This window comes from Pongo abelii, chromosome 7, assembly GCF_028885655.2.
Source record: "Pongo abelii isolate AG06213 chromosome 7, NHGRI_mPonAbe1-v2.0_pri, whole genome shotgun sequence".
In the NCBI taxonomy this organism is placed as follows: domain Eukaryota; kingdom Metazoa; phylum Chordata; class Mammalia; order Primates; family Hominidae; genus Pongo; species Pongo abelii.
Genome location: NC_071992.2, coordinates 22,023,714 through 22,050,438, shown reverse-complemented (window position 1 = coordinate 22,050,438; position 26,725 = coordinate 22,023,714). Strand labels below are relative to the sequence as shown.

The 26,725-nt window shown below is 39.3% G+C and overlaps 1 protein-coding gene across 1 annotated transcript; it reads right to left on the bottom strand.

Annotated features, from left to right (window-relative positions):
• Window positions 1-1,710: 1,710 nt before the first annotated feature.
• ATP6V1B2 (ATPase H+ transporting V1 subunit B2) lies at window positions 1,711-26,225 on the bottom strand. Its single transcript, NM_001133201.1, is given in 14 exon segments — window positions 1,711-3,140; window positions 5,109-5,238; window positions 6,066-6,170; window positions 6,936-7,018; window positions 8,470-8,620; window positions 10,531-10,654; window positions 11,225-11,322; window positions 11,691-11,792; window positions 12,127-12,266; window positions 12,796-12,873; window positions 13,003-13,096; window positions 13,863-13,961; window positions 18,663-18,718; window positions 26,065-26,225. Coding segments are annotated over 14 exon segments (1,536 nt in total). The 5' UTR covers window positions 26,201-26,225; the 3' UTR covers window positions 1,711-3,000.
• Between the last annotated feature and the right edge of the window lie 500 nt (window positions 26,226-26,725).

Sequence of the window (26,725 nt, the reverse complement as noted above, 5' to 3'; positions counted from 1 at the left end):
TCACACGTGCACTACTTGTAGCTGCTAACCACAGCAAACAGCCATGGGCTTGATTCTAGGTTAGGGACCCTCAGGCTCCTACAAAGGAGACCTAGGCATTGTTCATGTGTGCCTCAGCCTCAGGGAGAGCCATGGTCAGATGCTTTGCTTTTCCCTTAAGTAGAAATGTGGCAGACTGTTCAGGGAGGGTCCCACAATTCCTAGCCTTCACATGTGTCTGAAAAACACTTACTAAGTTTTCTGGACGAGTTTTGCCACTAGCTCACGATACAAAGCTCTGTGACCCATTATTGACTGGAAGTGATTTCTCATTGTTTCCAAACATCAGTCACCCGCTCCTTGTTACCATTGCAGGGCTTCATATGGAGGAGGGGGCAGCTGGGGACACCACATGGTTTGCCTGAGCGTGAGGCAGGTGTTCAACCCCAAACTGGAAAAATGGCTTGAAGTAAAACTACAGTTGGTAGCTGAGTAAGGAACATGACTGTTTCATTTAAAAAAACCCCACTTCCTTCTACTTAAGTTTTCCCACAAAGGGTAATTTTCCCTCAAGAACTGCCTTGCCAAGTATTTCTTGTTGTAGTCTCTAAATGCTATTTTAAATGTAGTCTGGGGAACTATTTTCTGTTGGCTCCTAATACTGAATTAAGCTAACTTTCCCTTATGAGAGTAACAAAAAATTTCAAGAGCAGAGGATGCTTTGTTGACCTCAGACGATTTGTACCCCCACACTTGCTGAAAATGAAACATCTTAGCGAGGTATTTATGACATTAGTCTGAAAACATTTTTTCACTTACATGAAATCTTACACAATGAAGTGGCAGTCAACTGCAAGAATAAATGCCGAATGAGTCATTTTAGTTAGCCTGACCTTGGAGGACACTTGGCTTCGTAACAGGTCTTTTCATTAGGTCTTATTCTGGTATAAAAGGGCTCCTTAAGAAAATGTTTTCACTAAAAAATAAGTTACAAATTAACAAGAGTGCTACATAACCAACAATTCCTAAGTATTACGTCAGAGTAATAAGGCAAATTCATCTTAAAAAAGGTTTACTAGTAACAGTGGCTTGCTATGGACCAGGCACTGTCCTAGTGTTTTACACACAAAAATCTCCAGTCCTTACAGTGACCCTAAAAGGCATAATACAAGCAGACAAGCAGACTCGAATGTGCTGAATGATTAAGCAAGGCCATAGAGTACTGGCAGAATCAGAAACAGAACTCAGGTCTACCCAGTTCTTCTTAGGATTAAGCTTTTTCCCCTCCATCTCCTGAAAGCTGCCTTGAACTGGAGTGGGGAGAAATGAGAGGCTCCATGACAGCATGCCCTGTGCTTTCACCAGGTTTCTTTATACACCGGACATCCATGTGAGATTTTATGTGAAACAAGTTTTGGCTTGCTTCAAGCTGTATTTCACTATTTAGCACCCTCTTTTGCTCACAGCAGATGGGCTCTAGAGGTCCTGACAAGGCCTGAAATGAGGAATGCTGGGGAGCACCTGTAGGAATGCTCAGCCCTAGATCAAACTACAGCATGCTGTAAGGGACAGTACTGAAAAGAACGACAAGGGCAGTCTGGAAGCCATGTCCCTACAACACAAGGGCTGGTTCCCAATCCTGGTTATGATGCTCAGAACTGTGAATTGAAGAGATGCGTGATTACATATTTGCTTGTTGCTTTCTTGTTAGAAGATACAGAGTCACTTTAGTTAACTTCCATTTAATTTAACATTTATTTTCATTTTATATCCAGATGTCACATTTTCTACATTAAAATATAATCATGCTGACTCCCCCCACCCCCACCCCTCAAAGAAAAAAGTGAAGAACTTTACACAACATGAAAGATGGAATGCACGGAGTAGGGAAGTTGCTATTGCACCTAAGTAACAAAGAACACGAGACCAACAGGACACATGGCAGAACTGCATAGAAGATCGCTCAGGGCTCACGTCAGGAAGGCGCAGGAATTCAGAAAACTCTAAAGCTTGGAAATGCTATCGTTTGTGCCACAAAGATTACCCTAAAAAGGTAGAGAGAGGTCAAAAAGCAGAACCAAACTGGGGATTTTCAAAGGCTGCTCTCTAACACAGTTTAAAATATCCGTAAACATAAGTGCTTCTGCTCCCCTCCTTGCCTTCAGCATCTGGTAAACACTTTAGAAACTTAAACCACTGTTAGCATGTCAGAATGTAGAAAGGCTGTAGGTTTTTCTTTCTTCTCATCTCGTACCCCAAACAACAACTCTATTGGCGATTGTAATCACATGACTCCTCTGCTTGGAAACCCAGTAAGGATCACCAAGACAAGGGGCCTCACTGCTACCAGAAGATACCAACTGTGCAAAAAGTTGCAGGATTCTGTGTATTATCTGGAGACGGAGAGCTGTAAGACACAGGAATCCCAATACATAAGTACTAAAGAGAAAAAGAAAACTCCTTTCACTCATCTATTCATTATATAGGAAAGAGCAAGTAGACAGTCAAAACCATCTGCTTCGAGCAGCAGCACAGCCCAGCAATACAGGCACACCAACAAACCGAAAGCAAACACTCAGCAAAGAGCATCTTGGCCCTTCTCAAAGGAGACTTCTTTCAGACTGGATCTTGCCCCTAATGTAGAGACCAAAGCATTATAACTTCAGAGACTGGTACTCTTGAGGGAGTTGAGAGGTAAGGTCTAAGAGACCCAAATAATGAGACCGTTATCAGGTAACTAACTACTCCACTATGTACAATACATACAGCAATAAGAAAACGCCACTCCATCCCTGCAGCACTTTAAACATAGCACTGAGGACCCAGGTAGGGGGATATTTTAAGGTCTGTTAGCAGTTTAAAACGTTGCAACACTGGCACAATATGTTACCTATTCTTTGTTTTTAATTACAGGGTAACGTGGTAAACTCCAACACAAAGGTGGGAACTGGGGAGCGCAAAAGGAATAAAGAAAACAGAACCAGTATTTCACAAGAGCGCGGAGCAATGCGGAAGCAGCAGCTAATGCTTTGCAGAGTCTCGAGGGTAAAATTCGCTGAGGGTGCTCTGAGGGATTCTCTTCAGCATTTCTTTGGGGAAGATTCGGAGTAGCTGCCAGCCAATGTCCAAAGTCTCAAAGACAGTGCGATTTTCGTAAGGACCTTAAAAAATTGAGATTGAATTAATAAATGCAAATGACTTCCAACTTAGCAGTGTTATCCAGTATGTATTGTTATATGACTAGCAGTGTATTAAACAGATATTGAAAAAAAAAAAGTTGGGGCTTCCAAGACTAAATGAGAAGGATTGAGGAAAAGAAGGCACAGACGGTGAGTATCATAAGGAACCAGAGAAGAGGAAGAGACGGCTGGGCTGAGACAGGGAGCAGTCTTGCGGGAGAGGATGGTGAGACAGATCTGAGATTTGACAACTGGGTAGGATACTTGAGCAATGGAAACTAGAATCAATGTTTTGTCCAGAGATTAGTGAGAAAAGTCTCCCTAGCACAGGAGGTTCACACAAAGAGAAAAGGCTGAATTTGAAGGCGACTAACACAGATGCTCAGAAGGCCATAAATGCCAGTGAAGCACCTGAATACACACAACCCTCTCCAGAGTATCACTATCTGAAGGTCAGTGGTTTTCCAAGTTGTTAAAATCATTTTTGATGGCAGAATCATCCTTATCCCCACAAATAAATCTTATTCTTTGATTCCAAGGCTGGAGGTCTGGGTTCTTTTCTCTAGATGAAAACTTTATTTTGTTTAAGATATTCAGGTTTTGCATTAAAAAAATTCCAACAATCATAAATATTTTGGGGATTTGAATATTAATAATGTATCATATAACTGGAAAGGTGCACATCCTAAGTGTACAGCCTGATGCATTTATTCCAAAGTAAACACACCTGTTGTAACCACCGATGTTAGAGTATCACTAGCATTAGCAGGGCTGATGGGAGAGACCAAGCAAAACAGCTTGCAAATCCTGCCTATGCTATGTCATAAAAACCATTACAGGCTTTTTTAGTAGAGGGACAACCAACAAAATTAGTAATATATTTACCCTGGCAATGGCACACAGGGAGTCAAGGAGATTGGTGAAAAAGTTGGCACCAATGGCCAAGGGTGATGGGACAAAGATTTGGACTCAAACCACCTTTGGACTCAAGAGTGGTCAGAGACCAGCAGCTTCAACATCACCCAGGAATTCACAGCAATGCAAAATCTCTGCCCCCACCAAGGTCTGCTACATCTGAATCTGCATTTTAACAAGATCTCCAGCTGATTCAAAAGCATATTAAAGTTTAAGAAATACAGGACTAAGGTATTATAATGGGAATAAAAACTGAATAGGGTAAAATATTTCAAAGGAAAACAACACAAATTAGTAAATAATTGATCACTGGACAATAAGCAAAGAAGGTTAAGAATAATGCCCAGTTACTGAGCTTGGGTTAACTGGGACAATGATTATACCAGAGATAGATAAAAATTGAAAGGGCACTGCTAGGCAGGTCAGTTGGAAAAAAAACTTTGGTTCTGAGTACACTGAGCCTGAGGGGATGGTGGCATAAACAACAACGGTGTTCCTAAGGCAGCTGGCGATGTGGAATCAGAAGTCTGGACAGTGGGTAAAGGTCCACACATCATAGAGCCCAAAGCAGAGTGAAAAGTGGACGCTGTGAGGGAAAGCAGAAAGAACAGGTAACTGAGCTTTTTGGATTATTAACAATTAAGAGGCAGGAAGGTAAGAAATGAGAAAAAGAGATGAATATAGATGAATCAGGAAAGTCCCAAGCCCCAAATGTCAAAGCAGATCATTGCTAAGAAGTTAGCAGCAAGGAGAACTGGCAATGAAGTTGCACCGCAGAGGGCCTGGGAAGGAAGATGCAGAAGGGCGATGGAAGAAGGAAAACAGTGAGATGGTAGCTGAGTAACTGGAAAATCAATTCAAGATCTTCCCAAGATGTTTAGAAGCCAGAGGGTTAAGGCAGGCAGGTGACAGAGCCTCTTCTCTAACCAGAGAAATAACTATATAGAAACCAACGAGAATTCTCTTAGGCTTGGAAAGCAGTTTTCAAAATTACATATGAGGCTTTTTATGTTTGTAAGACAACAGTCATCTTACCCTGAGCAATGAAGTTCCTCTCAAACTTCTGCAGAAATTCCAAGTAGAGAAGATCATCTGAGGTAAGGGCTTCTTCTCCAACAACAGCTTTCATGGCTTGTACATCCTTCCCAATAGCATAGCACGCATACTAAAGAGAAGAAAGGCCCCCATCAGCAGAGAGAAGCTCTCAAAATGTTCAGTCATCTGGGATATAGGAATGTACTCCTCTAGTTCTCCTCACAAGAACCCATAGAAGGAATTTACAAAAACAATTCACATAAAATTCATATGAAAGTACCAGGACTATATTCTCACTCAGAAAGGAGTCTTCAGGCATACAATACACAGACACTCCTAATGCTCTACAAAAAACACACTTCTTCAATATGTTAATGAGCTCAAAATTTATAGAGCAGCTGAAAATCAGAACTCATAGTTAAACCATGGAGAAATCCATCTTGAAGTTCTATTAAAAAAAAATCTGTGATATCACTAAGTTTACCATTTCTACTTTATGGCCACACTATTTTTCTTTATTTGTGTTAGTGTACAATCTTACATGAGTATAAAAATCAAGGATTTCAGAGCCTACATAACACTGTATACTTTAGTGTTCTGGTGACGGCTTAGTATGTTAAGCAAGAAATAGGTTAGAGTAGCCTTTCAGGAATACTCTATAATTAACATTAAAATTGCTAATAAAAAATTTAAACAACCTAATTGCTTGACTTTTTATTTGGAAACTTGATAGCATTAGACATGGGTTTCAAGCTAATCTTGATCATCTGCATCTATCCTTATGAGAAAAGGCTGCTTTGGTTCTAATGAATGATTATGTATTATTCCACATCAAGCCTACACTAAAATTCCATGTGGATGGGGAAGAGAAAAGCGGTAAGGGTGAAAGACAAGAGGTGTAAGACAGCAGAAACATATCCATATTTTCAAACACCATTCTTAGAAGAATGTACGCACCAGCTGGTTAGATACATCGGCATGATCCTTCCTGGTCATCCCTTCTCCAATAGCAGACTTCATTAACCGTGATAGTGAGGGCAGCACATTGATAGGTGGATAAATCTTGGGTAGAATGAGAGGGGAAAAAATACTATATTTAAGTACAAAACTCAAGTTTTGCTGGTAATAAAAAAACATTCGAAACTCATTATTACAACTTAAATCCCAGAAAGCTGCTGCATTTGTCTCCTAGATGAACCCTACTGTCTCCTCCTGGCGAGAAAAGGTGGTAAAAACACTGTACAGCACAGCACTTCCTTCCAGAATCAAATCCAGAAAAGCGTCACAGCACAGCACTTCCTTCCAGAATCAAATCCAGAAAAGCCTCATCTGCAACACTGCACAAGACTATTTTAAAAAACTCAACTTTCAACATCTATTTGGTAAGTACTACCACATTATCGAGTCAAAATGGTCTTCTGAACTCTGACTTAAACAATTATACACACAATAAAAATAACAATAATTCCTAACAGCTGATTTTAGAAGTCAGCATCTACTAGAGAAGCATGGAAAAGTCATTTTTTTCTATTAATAACAAGATTGGTAGATGATACCATTATGGAATAGAATTCCCAAAAAAGTTCTTGGAGATAAGTGACTCCGTTTTAAGACACAATAAAGAAAAGTGTTAAGAAAATTCTTAATTCTAGCATTCTGCCGACACCAGAATTTAAGATAATAGAAATGACAATTTTATAACCATATTAAAAACAATTCCAGTTGATACTTTCTAAGTAAAGCAATTCCTAAGAGCAAAATCCAAATCACTAAAGAATAACGGATGAGCAGGTCTGCAAGCTTCACAGCACTGCTCACGTCCAGTACCTGTCTGTTGTGCAGCTGTCTGTCCACATAGATCTGCCCCTCTGTAATGTAGCCAGTCAAGTCTGGGATGGGGTGAGTGATATCTACCGGAGGAAGACAGTCGGCATTAAGCATGGCATCTTTAGGTTATGAGTTTTAAGGTGGCCATCTCTCAGAACCAAACCCACATGAAGTCCCTCTGTACTACCTATAACATTACTTAGAAGAGTGTTCTTAGAGCCATTTTCTGTGATGCTGCAAATGTTCTGTGTCTGTGCTGTGCAGTACGGTAGCCATTAGCCAAATGTGGCTATCTAACACTTGAAACGTGGCTAACAAAACTGAAAAACTTAATTTCAATTATTTTAGTTAACTTGAACTTAAACAGCCAAATGTGGCTAGCGGCAACCATACTGGCCAGTTTAGTTTGGTTGCAGCAGTTAGATGTGTGTTGGGCTCTATGAGGTAAACTGGCTGCATTCATAAAAAATACTCTCTCCCCTAGGTAAGCGCTCTCCCCTCTCAATATAAGTAAAGTTTCATTTTAAACCCAAAGTTCCCTTATAGAAATTTGCCAACCTGATGTATACTGAGAACATTCTTAGTTCATAAGCTATGTCGGATGGATACACAACATTTCACCACACAAAACGCAGGCATACAGACAAGTAAACAACACTACACAGGCTGCACCAAAAAGGTCCCACAAAGCAACACATTTCCAAATCTGTTAAATTACATCATTTTGTAGCTACCCCCTTGGAACAAATCATTTTCACGTCAGAGGCAGTACAGAGTAACAGTGTGAGTTATGAAGTCAAACTGGGTCCTAAATCTATCACTTGCTAATCTCAACAAATCATTTTACCTCCCTGTGCCTAAAACAGCATCTGCCTTAAAGTTGCTATGAGGAGCAAATGAGTGAATATTTATAAAGCACTCAGAACAGTGCTCAGTTACAGTAAATAATAACTTACCGTATTTTGTAAAAGTGTTGTTCAAAAACTGAAATAAGGACAAAAAGGCAACACAGGAGAGGAATTCTGAACAGTCATACCCCACGAGCCACCCTGGGCACACACGCAGACAGGCATTGGAAAGTCATTTTTAACCAGCCCTTGGTTAAAAAATCTGTCTCTAAGTTTTGGGGAGTTTTCCACTTGTACTCCTCATGTGGCACTGAACATGGCCATCTTAAATTACTGGTGCACACACATAAAAAACATCCCCAATTAGACTGAGTAACTTACATTAAGTAGAGAACACAAATTCTTTTCAAAAATTCTTTACATTTAGAACAGTGTCCTGCAAACAGCAGGCACTCAATAGTACCTAATAAAGTTAAAAACTTAAATTATGAAGAAAATTGCTTTTGCTCCACAATAGGATAATAACTATGGGTAATTTTCAAATGAAAAATGTTTTATTTAGGCAAATAACCAAGATAAACTCTTAGGGGATGTGTTCTCAAAATAACTTCAACTAGAAAAGGTAGATGGGTCTTCTCTCTCCTTAAAATGATTAGGTGTGTTATAATCCAAATACCAAAACTTACCATCATTAGGCATGGTTAGAATAGGGATTTGAGTAATCGAGCCGTTTCTCCCTTCCACTCGCCCAGCGCGTTCATATATCGTGGCTAAATCTGTATACATGTAACCTGGAAAACCTCGTCGACCAGGAACCTCTTCCCTGGCTGCTGAAACCTGATAGCAGTTCAAGGAGAAGAGCATCACGTGCCATATTATAACAAGCTTGCTTAGAACATGTTTGTTTGAACATGCCAAAGTACAAAGTTGAAAATCCCATCATGTTCATTTTAAATACTGTCCTTAAGAATGATTTAGAAAAATCTCCCGGCAACATAAATTCAAAGTATTCTGTAACAAAAATGTTGACAATGCGGCACAGAAGGTTTTTGCCAAAATCCTATTGCCATAATGTAAGTTTTCAAATAGTGTGCTACAAGAAAATCTGTTTGCAATTTTATAAATCAAAGGAAGTTAATTTCAAAACAGAAAAGATTCTTGGTTCACAAGATTTATTCCACCTGGTGGAACTAGCCATATTTATCTAACCTAATCCCAAAAAGGTCAAAAGGGAAGGAAATGTACACCAGGAATCATCTGCCGCGCTTTACAACATTATTTAACTTAATCCTCACAGCAACCCTATGAGGAAGGTGTTACCTCCAATTTACAGTTGGAATCAAGGGTCAGAAAAATTAAACAATTTCTGAAGGTCACAAAGTCAGGAGTCCATTCCACTGCACAAAATAAGAATGGTGATAAATGATCTTTACCTTAGAGACATGGATACCAGACTATAGGCGTGCATGTAAACCTACAATCAACTAGAACCCTAAAGCATTATGAAATGCAACTTCTAAGTGCTACTCTGGCATCTTCAAAGGAGCGTGCTACAGCAGTGCTCCTCACAGTGCAGTCTGCAGACCAACTGTTATCAACATGCAATGATCACACAGAAAGCAAGATAAGCATTTAGAAACTTTCAGGGCAATTTGGCAGAATAATTTTATGCCTGTTGAATCTAACAGTTTTAAAATCTGCATTGGTAAATTATATATATAGTTAAAATTTCACTTTTCTAATAACTCATTTTTATTGCATTTTACAAAATTATCAGTCTGTGACAGATGGGGGAGAAAAACTAGTCCTTGACTAGAGTTAGTCTGAAACAGCAATATAGCAGAGTAAGATATGGTGAGGGCACTGAGGGAATTTTAAGAAGCCTGTCTCTTCAGAAGTCTTTTTATGTGCTTAAAAAAGTAACTTACTCAAAATTTCAGTAACTAGTATTAGAACAAATACCCTAAAACTTCTAGGGGTAACTGTTATAATCTTTCTTTAAGAGACAGGTCTCGATCTGTCACCCAGACTGGAGTGCAGTGGCACAATCATAGCTCACCGCAGCCTCGAATTCCTGGACTCAAGCTATCCTCTCACCTCAGCCTCCTGAGTAACTAGGATTACAAGTGTGTGTGCCACTACGCTCAGCCAATATCTTAAATTTTTTGTGGAGACAGGGTCTTGCTATGTTACCCAGGCTGGTCTTGAACTCCTGATCCCAAGCGACCCTCCTGCCTTGGCTTCCCAAAGTGCTGGGATTACAGGAATGAGCTACCGTGCCCAGCCTGCTAGAATCTTAATATTGTTCCTAAATAAACACTGGGTTTTCTGAAGAAAAAAGTGCTGAAGAGAGTACTGTGAGAGTAGGGTCTTTATAAAATATTAACATCATTAAAAATGGAATTACAAAAAGGTTTAAAAATTAATAGTCTGGACAGAAACAGAACTTCCGGAAGAGTAACTGAATAAACAGCTTGAATTATTTACTCCCTTTTACAATCATTTCTTAATCCACGGAGATAGTGACAGTATGATAAACAGGATAACCATTTAAATCTTATCCTCTAATCACTTCTACCAAGTTGACAAAAAGGGAAGTATTTTCCCTTCTGATTTATTAAGGCTTTCTATTAACATATGAACAGTGGAATCAAAAAACTATAAAGAATGAAAACTTGCAAAGCGACAAGTTAATCCTGAAAATTAACCAATTTTGTTTAACCGAGGGAAAAACATGAACAACTAACCTCTCGAAGTGCTTCAGCATAAGAACTCATGTCTGTTAGGATAACCAACACATGTTTCTCACATTGGTACGCCAGAAACTCAGCTGTGGTTAGAGCCAGGCGAGGAGTGATAATTCGCTCAATGCTGAAAGGGAACACTGAGTCTTAGGCCACTCACACCAAAAGACCAAAAAGAAATGATTCTGGAAATAACAGTACAATTCCCCTTTTAAAGTTTTAAATAAATTGAGGAGAGTAAAGCAATTGTTACTTTACAAATTCTTAAGTAAGGTATTAACCGTTATTTATAAATGTCCCAGATCTCTCAGTTGTATGGTTTCTCAGCACTGGGGTAGGGCAGGGAGGTAGGAAGCAGAGAGAGAGGAAACAAATGAAAGCCAGATTTTTGAGGTAAGAGGAAAAAAATCATTTACGGAGAGTTGATTGTGTATTAGGTAATTTATAAGTATGACCTCATTTAATATGCAAGACAACTCCATGAGACAAGTATCAGCTGTCACATTTTATGAGCTTCAGAACCTAAGTAATTTGTCCAGTGCCAGATAATGACCAAGAAGCAGGGCTGGACTTTAAATACAGGGTTACCTCATTGCTAGGTCCAAATGCTGTTATTACCACATTTTACCTCCCCAACCTTAAGAAACACTTTTGATCCCGAGTCTGGGCCACAGAAAGAAATAGCTCTGTTACTTACGTTGGGTCATTAGCCAAGTTCAAAAAGAGGCAGACATTGTCCATTGAGCCATTTTCTTCAAAGTCAGATTTGAAGAACCGGGCAGTTTCCATGTTTACCTAAATAACAATAACTTCATCAGTGCTGGGAGAAGAAAAATCCTTAACATTTATTTCTGATGAAAGCCAAGCTACAGATTTGAATTGTTCCTTCTTTTAAAACCTCAAGTACCCCAAAAGTCTTCACAAAAACCAACAGAACAAAGAGCCGGTTTGGGGCACAAACAATATTATTCTTAAATTTCAAATTAGTCAAATGCCAAACTTTAGTCCTTAATGCCAAACTTCAGTCCTTTAGCCAAAATGCCAGATTGCAAATTCTTTACCTAAAGAAAAATTCAACTATATATGTACAGCATACTACAATGTTCTCATAACACAAGCAAAAGTTTATATATCATACTAAAAGAAAAATAACTTCTACTTACACCCATAGCAGCAAACACAATTGCAAAATTTTCCTCACTGTAGTCCACTACATCTTTGGATTTCTTTACCAAGCCAGCCTGGCGACAGATCTGAGCTGCAATCTGATGAACAAAGTAGAAGAATTCAGTTGAAATCTAAAATAACATTTCTACAACAAAATAACTTTAACCGTAAACTTTTGGAATCGTAATCATAAACGAAACCAGGATGTTTTAGGGGATTTATTCAACAAAACTATTTTGTACTTTTTGCAAAGATATGCAAAGGTAAGCAAGAAGACATGTGCAGAAATAAAGATGTGAGGTAACTGGATTATACAAACAATAACACTAAGTATTTATTTTGAAAACCCTTTATTCGGTTTCTCAGTAACAGTGATGCATTACAGAAATTCTTGTCTGCTAAACTTCATAGCAAACCGATCCCAGTCCTCACCTCATTGTGTGGTAGCCCAGCAGCAGAGAAGATAGGAATTTTCTGCCCCCTAGCAATACTGTTCATCCCATCGATGGCCGAAATGCCGGTCTGAATCATTTCCTCTGGGTAGATCCGACATTGAGGGTTGATTGGCTGACCTAATGTATTTCCAAAAAGGAAAATTTTAACATGTTGCCACACTATTCATGAAGGAAATTAGACACCATCAAATTAAAAGAAAAGAAAAAGCACCAGAAGACCAGAACTACATAAAGCATCTCTTTACTACAAAAAAAAATCAGTTACTTTTCAAACATGAAACTTGAAATAACTTTTTCCTTTACTCTTTTGTAGACTCACAAAGCATAGGGTAATAGAATTCAAGTTCCTAAAGTAAAATAAAGATATAGCAAATAAGAGAGAAGTCCTAATTTCAAATTCATGGTTTTACCATATACATTTCAGATATATCCTAGATATTTTACAGTATCTTAAGATATTAATACATAAAATTTTACGATAATTTCTAAGAAAATATAATTAAATAATAAAATAATTTATAACCTATGGAGCGTGTTGCCTATCTACTTTAAATGATATCACAAAAACCACTCTCTATCTGGCAAAGGTACAAGACAGAGAGAGGTTATTTTCTCCCAAACACAGCAATCCATCTACTGTCCCTACCCATGATATCAAGGAAGTCTTCGGCCAGTACAACAGGACCTCTGTCAATGGGTTTTCCCGATCCATTGAATACCCGACCTAGAAACCAGTAAGAAGACAGGACAGAGTAGATGCTGACTTTCAAATGTTCATAATTTTTAAAAGACATTATGGAAATATGTTTAAAAGGAAACAGATCTCAGCTTAGAATGAATAACATCCATTTACCAAGCATATCCTCAGACACTGGTGTTCGGAGAATATCCCCAGTAAACTCACAGGACGTTTTCTTAGCATCTATACCTGAAGTCCCTTCAAATACCTATCAAGAAAAAGAATTAATCAGAAGGGTAAAAGTAATTTAGATCATGGGCATTTACATTTTATTTGTCTGTTAAACAGCCCTTATAATGTAAAACACATGAATGTATACTACTTTTGATATAATGAGCAAAGAAATATGATAATAAATCAAATTGTCAACCTTTAGATCAAGGGTTCATGCCTACAGGCCAAATTCGATAAGCAAGCTAAGCATGTATATACATATACATATATATATATTTTTAAAGGGTTGTTTCAAAAAAAAGAAAGAAAGAAAAAGAAGAACATGTAGGAGAATTTAGTTGGCCCCACAAAGTCTAAAAGCTTTACTCTCTGGCCCTTTACAGAAATCTTGCCAATCCCTGCTTTAGGCTATTTTTAAGAGGAACATGTTATTTCAGAAAATTGCCATTACCCATAGTGAGGTAACATTTTAAAACTAGGAACTGTATGAGATAATTTAAAGGAAGAAACTCAGACAGATATCCTTTTGGTTTCATCACATCATCAGTGAATTCTGCTTTTCATCTCTCTCCTTCTACATGACTACTTAATTTTATCCATTTTAAAAAAGCCATTTACTAGTGTTGCTATCGGACTAAGTGACACTGAGCAAAAAAACATGCAATAATAATTTTTTTTCCCTGCAGCCGGTAACCAATCTGTAAAGACTCTAAAAACACTTATGCAACGATCATCACAGAAAGAAACAAGCAGTGTTCCGCATGTGTCGGCAACAGTTCAGCTGGCCAGCTGAAACTTACCTGAACTACTGCCTTGGAACCACTAACTTCCAGAACTTGCCCACTTCTCTTTGTGCCATCTGGTAAGGTCAAATGGACAATTTCAGCATACCTGGGAAACTAAAGAGAAAAAAATAAAGGATCAATAACCAACATTTTATGACACATGCTCTGTCTCTCCCATGTTGTGTCTGAATGTGCAACCCTCTACTCTTCACAGACACAGGTTTTTGCTGAGAGCTTTCAATATCCTCGGGTAGTTTAAGTCCTTACAACAAACATCACTGTCACATACACTAGCAAACAAAGCATAAGGTACAGACGAAGGGTCTTAAATCCATGAAAACATGAGAATTAAATGTATTGCTTTTCCTCTGCATGCATATTTTATAGTTTTGAGGCTACAGAAAAGTACAGATAAACACGTTCCCACCACCTAGAACTGATGATTGCTTTCTAGGCTGTGTGTGTAATCAACTGTGTGCTCCAGATGTGATTGATAGGGGAAGAATAAAATGTTACTAAATAGGCTAGGCGCGGTGGCTCACACCTGTAATCCCAGCACTTTGGGAAGCTGAGATGGGCTGATTATCTGAAGTCAGGAGTTCGAGACCACCCTGGCCAACATGGTGTAATTTTATTTTTAATTTTTTAAAAATAAAAAATTAGCGAGGCACAGTGGCACAGGCCTGTAATCCCAGCTACTCAGGAGTCTGGGGCAGAACTGCTTGAGCTGGGGAGACGGAGGTTGCAGTGAGCCAAGATCGTGCCACTGTACTCCAGCCTGGCTGACAGAGCAAGACTCTGTCTCAAAAAAAAAAGTTACTAAATAATAATTACTATTATAATAAGATAATGCTTAAGTCTCCTCCTCAATCTAGTTCTCCTAACAAGATATATATTCCTCTAATCCATTTTTACTCTTTAAAAAGACATGTCTCCAAAAAATGAAGTTCGGTGATTTACATAAATGGCAATGTACTAATCTTTCTGCAATTTGTTTTTCACTTGACCTGATATTAACATGACATTCTGTCATGTTAATACTTATTTTATCAACATAATTTATTGAAAGATGCATCATTATTTTGTGTGATGTGAAAAGAGAAACCTGCCAATTAAACTATGATGTGCCATTGGTTTAAGACCCTTTGGAGATATGGGCACCTTAGAATTAATGTTAAAACAGAGCAGATAACTACACTACATTTCATTCAGCTGTTCTTCTACCAGTGGAGTTCTAGGTTGTTCCAAATTTACACTAGCACAAAAATGTTACAATGAGCATTCTTGTATGGGGCTCCTCATACAAGTATGCCAGAATTTCCCAAAGCCATTTGGTGGGCCACATACAGGCCATGCCCATTTTCTGCCAAATTAACTCTGCAAAGGAACCTTATTAATTTAGTCTCCCTGGCTATATAAAAAAGTATCCTTTCCCTCCATCTTTGCCAATCTATGCTTTTAAACGTAATTTTTGCCATTTTAATAAAAACGGCATCGTTTTAATTTGCATTTTCCTGACTTCTACCAATACTGAGGAACTTCCCATGCTTAACACTGTCAATTATTCATTCATATTACTGATAAGTCAGACTTCATTTCCTATGAATTGCTTATTAATATCCTTTTCTTACTTATCAAGTAAATCCTTCTTATTCATTTACAGAAGTTTTATAGATTCTCTATATTAATCCTTGTACAAATATCTTCTCTTAGTCCCCTTCCTGTCTTTTAACTTTGCTTATGGTATCTTTTCATACAAAAGTTTTAACACTCTTTTTTTTTTTTTATACTTTAAGTTTTAGGATACATGTGCACAACACTTTTTACATAATAAAACATACTGCGGTCCTTTACAAATTTATGTCTCTTGTTTCTTGTTTGGAAAACAGCCTGAAGTCATAAACACGGTCTTCTGTATTGTCTTCTATTAGACTTATGTTTCCTTTTCTATATTTAGATCTTTAATTCATCTCAACTTTTGGTAACTAATTTTATGTTTCTCATTTTTATATGGGAAACCAATTGCCCTAACAATATTCTGAGCAGCACAGTGTCCCCCATGGCCTTGTAATGTTGATTTACCCAGTCGGATTCTCATGTGTGAAGAGTTGATTTCAGGGCTCTAAATCTTGTTCCACTGTTATATCTGCTTATTACTGAACAAAATCCTCATTTTTAATTACTCTTCCCTGATTGTGTTAATTGGGGAGAATTGAGTCTTCTCCTTCATGAACATGGAATCTTCACTTATTTTAGGTCTTCTTTTATGGTCTTTCACAGTGTTTTATAGTTTTCTGTAAATAGTTACTCCGGCATACAGAACACTAAAAATTTTTGTAAACTGATCCTGTATCCACTACTTTGTTTGCTACCATTGTTTCTAATTGTCTGCCACTGGATGACTTGGGTTTTCTGATTCATTAATCAGATTATCAAGAAATGATGATGGCCCTAAATTCTTTTCCCCATAGCACTGGGTAAGTTTTTAGCAGAAAGATGGATAGTGATGCTGAGTGAGGATTGGAAATTTCAGCCCCATCCCCTGACTTCCTGACAGAGTAGTGGTACTGGAAACTGACTAATCACCGCTGCTAAGGACTTGACCAGTCATGCTTAGGTCTTCAAAAAAAATCCTAACTGAGGGTGTTTGGAGAGTTTCTGGGTTGGGCAGCAAGAATACATCCAAGTGCCAGGAAGGTGGTCCACCCCGGCTCCATGGGGACAGAAGCTTCTGTGCTCGGGACTCTTCACGGCCTCACTCTATGATCGTCTCTTCAGCTGGCTATTCATTTGTATCCTTTAATATACCCTTATTCAGTAATAGTAATATTAATATATTAATATACCCTAAATCAGTAATAGTAAGTAAATGGTTTTCCTGAGTTCTGTAACCTATTCTAGCAAATTATCGAACTTCAGAAGGGAATCTTCAATCTGTAGCCAAGTTGGACAGTAGCTGTGGGTAACCTGGGGACCCACTACTTTTGATTGGCATCTGAAGTGGACTACAGTCTTGTGGGACTAAGCCCTTAACCTATGGGGTACTCACAACTCTTTGCAGTGTCAGAACTGAATTAAATTGCAGGGCATCCAATAGGTGTTCGCCAAAGAACTGAATTGTTATAGGAAAAAACACACACATCTGGTGTCAGAAGTGAAGTACATACTGAGAACAGCAGTAGAGAGGAAACAGTTGTTTTCCTTTCACTGAGTTCAATGGGAATGTTTATAGAATCTTCTAAGTACATGGTTTGCTGCAGGTTGTGGTAGATACTCACTAAGAGCTTAAAAGTTTGTTATATTCCTTATTTTCGAAGAGGCTTTTTAAAAAATGAGTAATTTCATCAAATATTTTTTCTGTATTTATTGAGAAGAATATAAGCTTTTTCTAGTTTAATCCATGAATGTGTTGAATTACATTGTTAGATTTTCTAGTATCAAATTATCTACTTTTGCTGATATTTTACATAGGTATTTTGCTAATATCTAACATGAATGTATTAAGAATTTTGGAATCTGTGTTTATAAGTGAGAACAGCTATTTTTCTTTTCTAATACTACCCTTTTTCTGGTTTGGAGTCAAAGATATGCTAACTTCACAAAATCAGTTGGCAGCAGGGCTACATCTTCTTCTATTCTGATATAATTTGCCTGAGATTATCTGTTCCTTGATCCTGTATGTTTTATGTTAAAAACAAAAGCCAAAATCTAAAATCAAAATGAATCACTATAAATCTCATGGTCTAAATAGATTTTTCTACAACTACATAAAAGTGATTTACCAGTCTTCCCTCACCTATAACTACAACCCAATGTAACATTCAATGAAACTTTTTTAGGTCTCTTAAAATTACTTCCTCAGAGACGGTTTCTAAGTCCTTCCCAGTATCATCTTTCACAGCACCCTAACTGACTCTTCACAGCGCGTACCAGTTAGACATTGATACTATATCTGCATCTCCACTATACTATGCTCAACTAGGGGAGACCCCATTCTCCTTGTCCACCATTATATTTTCTGTACTGGGCTCAGCACTTAACACAATTGAGCCCAAATATTTTTTGAGCTGTTTCAATAATATACTTACTAATATTAAAAAAATGTATATTTTAAAAATGAGTCCAAAAGTTTATTTAACAAAGAATATAGAAAATAATTAAAATATAAAGAAACAAACAAAGCTTCCTAATATTTTCCTCAGAAAACAAAAGAGGAGGCTGCATTCTTTCACAAAACGTTAACGGGCACCTGCCTAAATCTTGTACAACTTCAGTTTGATTATGGCTTTGAATCAATCTGCAGCACATATCAAACTGTAGTCAGGAGGTAAACTCGCTAGGTTTCATCTTGAGATTAGTTTCTACAGGTACCTTATCATACACAAAGATATTACCTTAGTGATAAAGCAGAAGAGGCAATGCACTTTACCCTTTCTTTTAAGAAGTGTTTCTCAATGTATTTTCTGCTTCCAGAGGGGTAACATGCCAAGCACAAATGCATCATTAACCTCTCTTAACAAACTAGTAATTGTATGCCTCTCCCTGACCCAGCCCCATAACCAATGTACAATCACTGTTCTAGAAAACATACTATGGAAATTATTTTCTTGGATATTTTGGTCAAACAGCTCAGGTAAAAAGCTTAGCCCAGGGTATCTGATAGCCCAGGGTATCAGGGTATCTGGGCTTCAGACTGACTGACACTCAGTCTAAAGTATGGCTTAAAAATCATAACAAAAATTTAAAGTATACTAAATAGGACTTAATGCCACATTTTTAACTATATAAATAGACCAAAACAGATAGTGGTATTACCTTAACATGATCTAAGATCACTAGTGGACCATTGACTCCAGATACTGTCTTGTATGCTGGAAAGAAATACACAAGAGTCAGTTTTAGTCAAATAGCACAAAAGCTTAAATTAGCTCTCTGGCATTACCAAAAATCCTTTCTACGTTATCATATCTATTAGAATACGGTACACTCAAATAGCTACAAAATTTTTCAATGCATTTATAAAATACATCTGTGCCTATACAACTTTTTATAATCCACTGTCATCTAACCAAAAATATTTTGAATCCTTAGTAAGAGTAAGTCATTGTTGTAAGCACCCAGCATACAAAAACAAGACACAGAGGGACAGACTCTGCTTGTCTTCAAAAGTTCAGTCTTATGCGAGGGGGTGGAGTTAGAATGTGATGAGATAAGGGATCTAACTATGGCCTGCACAAGGTTTGTGGGAGCACAGCAGAAACAGGGGAGTAATTCTCACCTCAGGGAGAAAAGTAAAAACTTTATAGAGGAGGCGGCATTTAGCTAAGTAGATGAGGAAAGGGAATCCTTAATGTTAAGCAGAAGTGACAAAGTCACAAAGGAAATCGGAGAAATTGTATAGCCTGCAAGGTAAAAAGCCACAATTAAATGGTGTCATAAAAACTAGGGGAAAAGAGCTTTTGAAGGAGGGAGTAGGCAATGGAAAGAAAGGCCAGGGGGTCAAACAAGATAAGAAAAGTATCCTTTTAAAAAAAAGTCAAACGTTACTGCCAGGTTAGAGACTGTTGTTTTCCACTGCAAAGTGTGCCCTAGGAATAAACTGCTACTCTACCCCAGCAGGTCCTACCCAAAGCCCTCACCTATCACACCTGCATGGCAAGTGAAATGGGGATCAGGTATAAGAACACTCAGGGGACAGTAATTCTACCAGACACCTACAAAATTCACTAAATTTCATAAGCAGAACAACAGAAAAAAAAATACATGAACTAAAGTTTTGAAGAAAATTTACTATAAGGCCTAAAATAATTAACATGAAGCTGTCTAGCAACTGGGAATTTTTCACTTGCTTGATTTCTTTGGAGGTCTTATAATGAGCTTGCACAGAGATTCCTGGCACAGATGTGGACTCCCAAGAATGAGGAAACCATTTACTAACCAGTCTGTCCACTCAAGGGGCTTTGGAATTTAAAATTACAATTCCTTCAGCCTCAGGCTGGGAAGCCAGAGCCCTGGTACAAATGCTGGGACAGAGCAGACAGCGCTGTCAGGGCTTCCATCTTTCCTGCTAACAGGACGTTTAAATCCAGACACCACATATTTGCTTGAATACATCAGTAATTGTACTGTAACTGCATCAAAAGAGGCCCCCCCAACTGAAGTGTATTTTTTTTTCCACTTTAGATAAAAAGCAAGCGACTTGGATGGATGGTCATGTGAAAGGATTAATCATTCCCCTAGATTACTAGAAAGACCCCATTTGCCACATTTTCTGACACTTTTATGAAAACTATCCCTACCGTTTTAAAATGATTGAATACTCTTTAAAAACATAATTCCAACCCTTTAAAAGATTTCTTCACTGTTCTCATTTTAAAAAGACTCCCAGCATTTTTTTCAATGGCTTTCTAAAATTGCCAAGTAGAAATGGAAAGTGAGCTACATTAAAAATATGTTTTCTTGAAATCAGTTTTCAGAAATGCAGAAACGTAGACCTTTCCAAAACCTTTACCAAACAGCTGGGGTGAGGGAGGGGATATGGTATGGAGATTTATGATAAACAGTTTTGAATAAAATGCAACATCAGTAAAATACATCGGGTTCTTAAAATTCTCTTTATTTTTTCAACAAGATTGTATCTCCTTTATATGTCTAATTTCTACAACAATAATGCTTTAGACTCTCATGTTTAAAATTCAAGCTCATTCCAAACTATGAAATTTTGCCAGTCACGAGCAAAAGTATGACCAAGAAAAAGAAACACTAGTCATAGCTTTTCCTGGAAACAGTGAATCAAGTTGACTTCTACTACAGAAGACAAGATTCTATTTCATCAAAAGTCTCTAAATTTGCAACAACGTACCCAGCCTTTTAAAAAGTCAGTAGGTAACCTTGCAAGTTAATTGATAACACCAACATACATTTAGTAAGTACTTTTCAGGAATTCTCATTTAATCTCCATAACAGACATATTAGTTAGCTATCATTATCCTAAGTTTTAGAAGAGAAAAATTATTCTCAGAGAAATTATTGTGTCTTGGCCAAGGACACAAGTAACCAGCCCAAGGATCTGAATGTGTACACTCTAGCTCCAAAGCCACTTATTCTTTGACTCTACTACAGCCCAAATTCTAAAACTGAACTGGTTCATTTTTTGTGGTATGGTATCTTATAAGAATTATGAAGCGATACCACCCAAAACAATTTCACAAGCCTGCAATTTTAGCCATGCAAAACAGGTTTTTACTGTTTAACGCACCAGGCAATATTTCCCTGTGTCTATGTTTTGTCATTATCGCAAAACAATCTTTTTCCAATGGAGTCGTAGCTACTGGAAGAGTTTAAGTAGAGAACGGAGTATCTGGTGGAGGTGTTTCAGCAGTTTTCCTGCATTGATAATCATGAAAAACATGAGGCAATGAGGAGACACTTCCGATACAAACCAGAGGTTAAACGTGCTTGGTTTAAATTCAACTGACATATAAAAACTAAGCTAAGACATGTTATAGTCCAAATAAGATAAAAATGGGACCCAGCTTTATAGTTGGAAAGAGCTTCATGCTTTTACAGAGCATCCTCAGATAGGCTATCTGATTTCGTCTTCACAGAACACAACGAGGTGGGTGCTAGGGTTTGAATATCCCCTCGGAAACTCCAAAACAAGTTGAAACTTCATCCCCGATGTGGCAGTGCTGACAGGTGAGGCCTCCAAGAGGGGACTGGGTCATGAGGGCTCTGCTCTCATGAATGGATGAATCCATTCATGGGTTAATGAATTATCATGTGAAGGGAACTGGTGGCTTTACAAAAGGAAGAGAGACCTGAGCTAGTGCCTCCGCATTCTCAGCCCCCTCACCATGTGATGCCCTGAACCACCCTGGGACTCTTTCAAGTCCCACCAGAAAGAAGGCTCTCACCAGATGCGGCCCCTCCACTTTGGACTTCCCAGACTCCAGAACTTTAAGAAACAAATTCCCTTTCTTTATAAATTACCCAGTTTCAGGATTTCTGTTAAAAGGAGCAGAAAATGGCTAACACAGTAGGCAAGGCTGATGCACCCTAAGGAAACTAAGGCCCCGATAAGTTGGTTTTTAAATGGAGGAGCCAGGCTTCTAACTGTTTTGTTTCTCTTTAATCTTAGGATTGGTACTCTATGACCCTTATAATATTTCTGGCCTTAGTCTTCAGTACAATTAAAAAGTATGGAGATCATACAGCTTCTAGCACTTGGACTACAAGTGGGGACAAAAAGACAATTTGTATAAAACTACAGCTCTTTTCCATGGTACTAAAACTATCTGCAAAGAAAACCAAGCAGAATGATAACAAACACTACCTTTTATCTCTAGATTTACCCAGCTTTCCTCGCCATTACCATTAACAGCCCAAAGCAGAGATACCAGTTTAAAGTATGGCTGTCAAAGACATTAAGTTGCCCTTCAAAAAAGGCAAAAACCCAGTTGCAAATTACCTAAATATTTCTATTTACCTACATATTGACCACTCCTCTCCAAATGAACAAGAATTTGAGTCCGTAGGTGTGTGAATGGGGGATAATCAGAACTTCTGACAACACAGAAGATACACGCTTATATTAACTTCTTAACATATTTTACAACCAAAATGTCTTGGCTTTGATTCTGAACTATCATATGAGCCAGACAAGTATTTATGAAGTAACATCTAAAACCCAAAATCTACACAGGTTTTAAGGAGCACATATTTTATCAGATGACATCCTCTTCCTCCTGCAGGATAGGAGATTGCTCAACACTACTAACACCATTTAATGATTATGAAATACTCAGAAAAAAAGCTGACAGCCATTGCAATAATAAGTGTCCTAGTCTTTTAGCCTCCGCCTTATTAGCAAAACAAAAACCCAGAGCAATCATCTTCTCTTGTACAAGAAGAGTAGAGATCTACATGACAAGCAGTGAGCACCTGAAGAAGAGGTTCTAGGAAAAAAGCAAGAAGATTCCTATTTTGACTTTTTGCAGGGCTAGCTCTGCTTTATGATATAAGAAACTTAAGGCCAGTTGATCTAGGGTCTCAAGAAAAATGGAGATGACCAAATTCAAAATATATAGCACCCGAAAGCTCTATGTATGTTGTTGAATCTTTTCTTTTAAGAGAAAATCAAGTTTTCATTCCTTGTGACTTCAGAAATTCAACTAAAATGCTCAAGATAATTTCCTAATTTCAAGCCTGAATATGTTTTCCATTTCTTTTAAAAGTCCTATAATCTTGAAGCTATTTTTAAAAAGGATCTAATTTGTACAGTGGAACTGTCAACATTACTCCATTTCTTCATTCAAAAAACGACTTTTTGAGTTTAAATGCAAGTTACACAATTACAAGGCACATTCTATGTGTCAGGCACTGTGCTAGGCAGTGGGGACACAAAAAGGATCTCTGACTTCTAAAGGTTCAGTGTGAAGCTTTAGGCTGGGCGCAGTGGCTCACACCTGTAATCCCAGCACTTTGAGAGGCCATGGTGGGCGGATCTCTTGAGCTTAGGAGTTGCAGACCAGCCTGGGCAACATGGGGAAATCCCATCTCTACCAAAAACAAAAAATAAAAATTAAAAAAAAATTAGCTGGAGGTAGTGGGGTCCGTCTGTAGTCCCAGATACTCGAGAGGCTGAGGTGGGAGGATCGCTTGAGCCTGGAATGTGGAGGTTGCAGTGACCTGAGCTCACACCACTGCACTCCAGCCTAGGCAACACAGTGAGACCCTGTCTCAACACACACACACACACACACACACACACACACACAAAATAACTATAATTACATATCCCCTTAAATGATAACATCAATCAATTTACAAAAATTTACAATCAATTTACAAAAATTAAGAGGTTGGCTGGGCGCGGTGGCTCATACCTGTTATCCCAGCACTTTGGAAGGCCTAGGTAGGCGGATTGCCTGAGCTCAGGAGTTCGCCACCAGCCTGGGCAACACGGTGAAACCCCGTCTCCACTAAAGTACAAAAAATTAGCCGGGCATGGCGGCGTGCGCCTGTAGTCCCAGCTACTCGGAAGGCTGAGGCAGGAGAACTGCTCAAATCTGGAAGGCGGAGGTTGCAGCGAACCTAGATTGCGCCACTCTGCACTGCAGCCCGGGTGACAGAGCGAGACTCCATCTCAAAAAAAAAAAAAAAAAACCCACAAAAATTAAGAGGTTAATCAATATTTACTCAGAAGCAATTAAAACTTTTGAGTAGAATAAAAAATATGGCAAAATAAGAAGATATTCAAATGCTGTTAGTTGTTAGCCTAAGTATGATATCATTTATGCTTTTTAGAATAACACGGATATATAAGTGAAACTCAACTCAACCGGGCATTTCAACTCCCTGCTCTGATTCCACCCATGTTCACAATCTATCCACTGAATTATTCAAGCAAGGAGTTTAGCTGCAAGTTACACAATTACAAGACACATTCTATGTGTCAGGCACTGTGCTAGGCAGCGTGGACATAAAAAGGATCCCTGACCTCTAACAGTTCGGTGTGAAGCCCTATGCTACAACAGTTTTGTCAAGAATAACGTCTGGAAAAATCCTTCAGCAACTGGCTAAGTACGTACAAACCATGGAGAAATCATATTCATCTCTCTCAAAGGTTTACAATCTTAATCATGGAGTACTTTGAATAACATTATTTCAGTTGATATTCTCTGAATTGACACTGAATGATTAATTATATGGAAACTGACTACTGCACCTTTATAACCTTTTTTGAGAGGCACCACTAATGTCTATCTGTTCTACCCAAAGAAAGGCAATGCATACAAACGCAATTAATAAAAGAGAATTTGTAATTCGTAGGTATAAATTTATTGCCAAGGTTTGCGTAAGAATGCAACATCTGCCGATTTCCTGAAGTAGCTACTTCAGCTCAGATAAGCCCCAACATACATTTTCTAATTCGAACAATTCCCAGTGTAAAAGGCACATCTCAGCAATCCACCGAATCAAATGTTTTCCTTTTTCTTCACACTGCAGTGCTATCACATGATCCAGTGACAGATCAGGATGTGGATTAGTCAGGCTTCAGATCGCCCAGACTAACACCCTTCATCTGAAATCCTTTTTAACCAGTCGGCCACCTAGAGACACTCTGGCAATTAACCAGTGAAAATGCAGTCTCACCACCCGGGGAAACATCATGTGCTTTTCCCAGTTTTTTAAAAAGTCTATTTCGAGGGCTCATTGCCAGTTCCGAAGAAAGCTGTGAAGAAGTTAGATGCTACACAACTGCATTCCCTAGTAATCAAGAATCATTTCTTTTGGAATTGCTGAGCTATCCACTTAAACCTAGTTCATTAAGGTCTTTTTATTTAAATAATCACAACACTTAAACAAGCCTATGCACACACACCACCTATGGGCAAAGCCACTTGGCTTCCCCAAAGAACCCTGCACTCAACCAAGTTTGGTTAACTGGTCAGTAAATGAAGAGGCAACGGTAGAAACAGGCCCAGCGGGAATTTAAGAACCTGGATTTTTAGTCCCCGCTCTGCCAATAATTAAGTGTCTGAAGCATGGCAATCCTACCCCTTCCAGGACCTTAGGCTTCTCACCCGTAAAATGATAGGGCTGGACTGGATGACCTGCAAGGTACTTTTCAGCTCTAGCGTTCTCTGATATCTAGGTGTCGTTCTGTGGAGCAGCCCCTCCACCAAACACCAAGCCACATCTCCCTCTGGCTACTGGCCTGACCTCCATCCACGAAAGGCCTGACCTCGTCAGCGATGGCTCTACCGTCTGCCCTCCGCAGGAGTTGAAGACCCCATTGAGGTCCTCACCAGGGGAAGGGAAGAAGGGGCGTTCCCCCGACCCCTAGATATCCAAATGAAGTCAGGGTAAGATTAAGATCGGAGCGACAAGAAGTGGCCCTCGGGGACGGGAAGCAAGTGCCTAAGAAGGCTCCAGTCTAGGGAAGCTGGGGAGGGGAGGGGGTAGGGCAACAGCCAGGAGCCCACCAACCCCAGGAAAAAGTTCCCGCTGGTGCTCTTGCCCTCAGCCCATCTCCTGGAAATATTAGGTACAGACAAATCTTCTTCTAAAGAGACAAGTGGGTCTGGGTCGGAGGGGAGACGCGGGAGGGAAAAACAAATCCTACCCCTACCCGCTGGGTAAGCAGGTGACTGGGAGCAAAGGGCTAGGCTAAGGAGCAAAGACCGGAGACGTATTACTCTCTGATACTCACTGAGGCGAGGCTGGGAGAGGTAGTTCCGACTGACTGCCAGCGCCTGCTCCCGAGCTCCCACCGTCGGCCCACCGGTGGGCACGGGTAGCTCGGGTGCGGCCCCGTTGACAATCCCCCGCATCGCCCGCAGCGCCATCTTGTCTCCTCGGTCCCGACTGGCCCAGCAGCGACGCCGCGCACGCGCAGATATAGCAAGGCGGCCCGCGGCCCGAGGCTCCGCCCATGCGCGCTGCGGCGCCCCGGCCTCGCCCCGCCCCCTTCGCGGCCGGCCGCCCCCAGGCTCGTGACTTCGCGTCGCTGGGGCCAGGCAGGCTTGCGAGCAAGAGGAGCTGACCAGCGTGCTGGGAGGCGGGCGCGGGCGCAGAGGGAAGGCAAGCGAAAGAGGGGAGATGGAAGGAGAGAGGAAAACCAGCCGAAAGAGAGGCGCACGAGCGGGGTGAGGGGAGGAAGGCAAACGCGTGCAGGCCAAGGTCAGCTGATATCCCTTTCGAATGGGCTTTCATGACGCTGAATGGAGAGAACTCAAGCTGTGAAAACCACTTTGAAAAACAGAAGCAATGGAAAATATGTTTCAGTGATTGTTAACACATGTGGCATCATTTAGTTCACTTTACTCCCTACCCAATTCGTTCACGCATGTATCCATTCAACAAACATATAT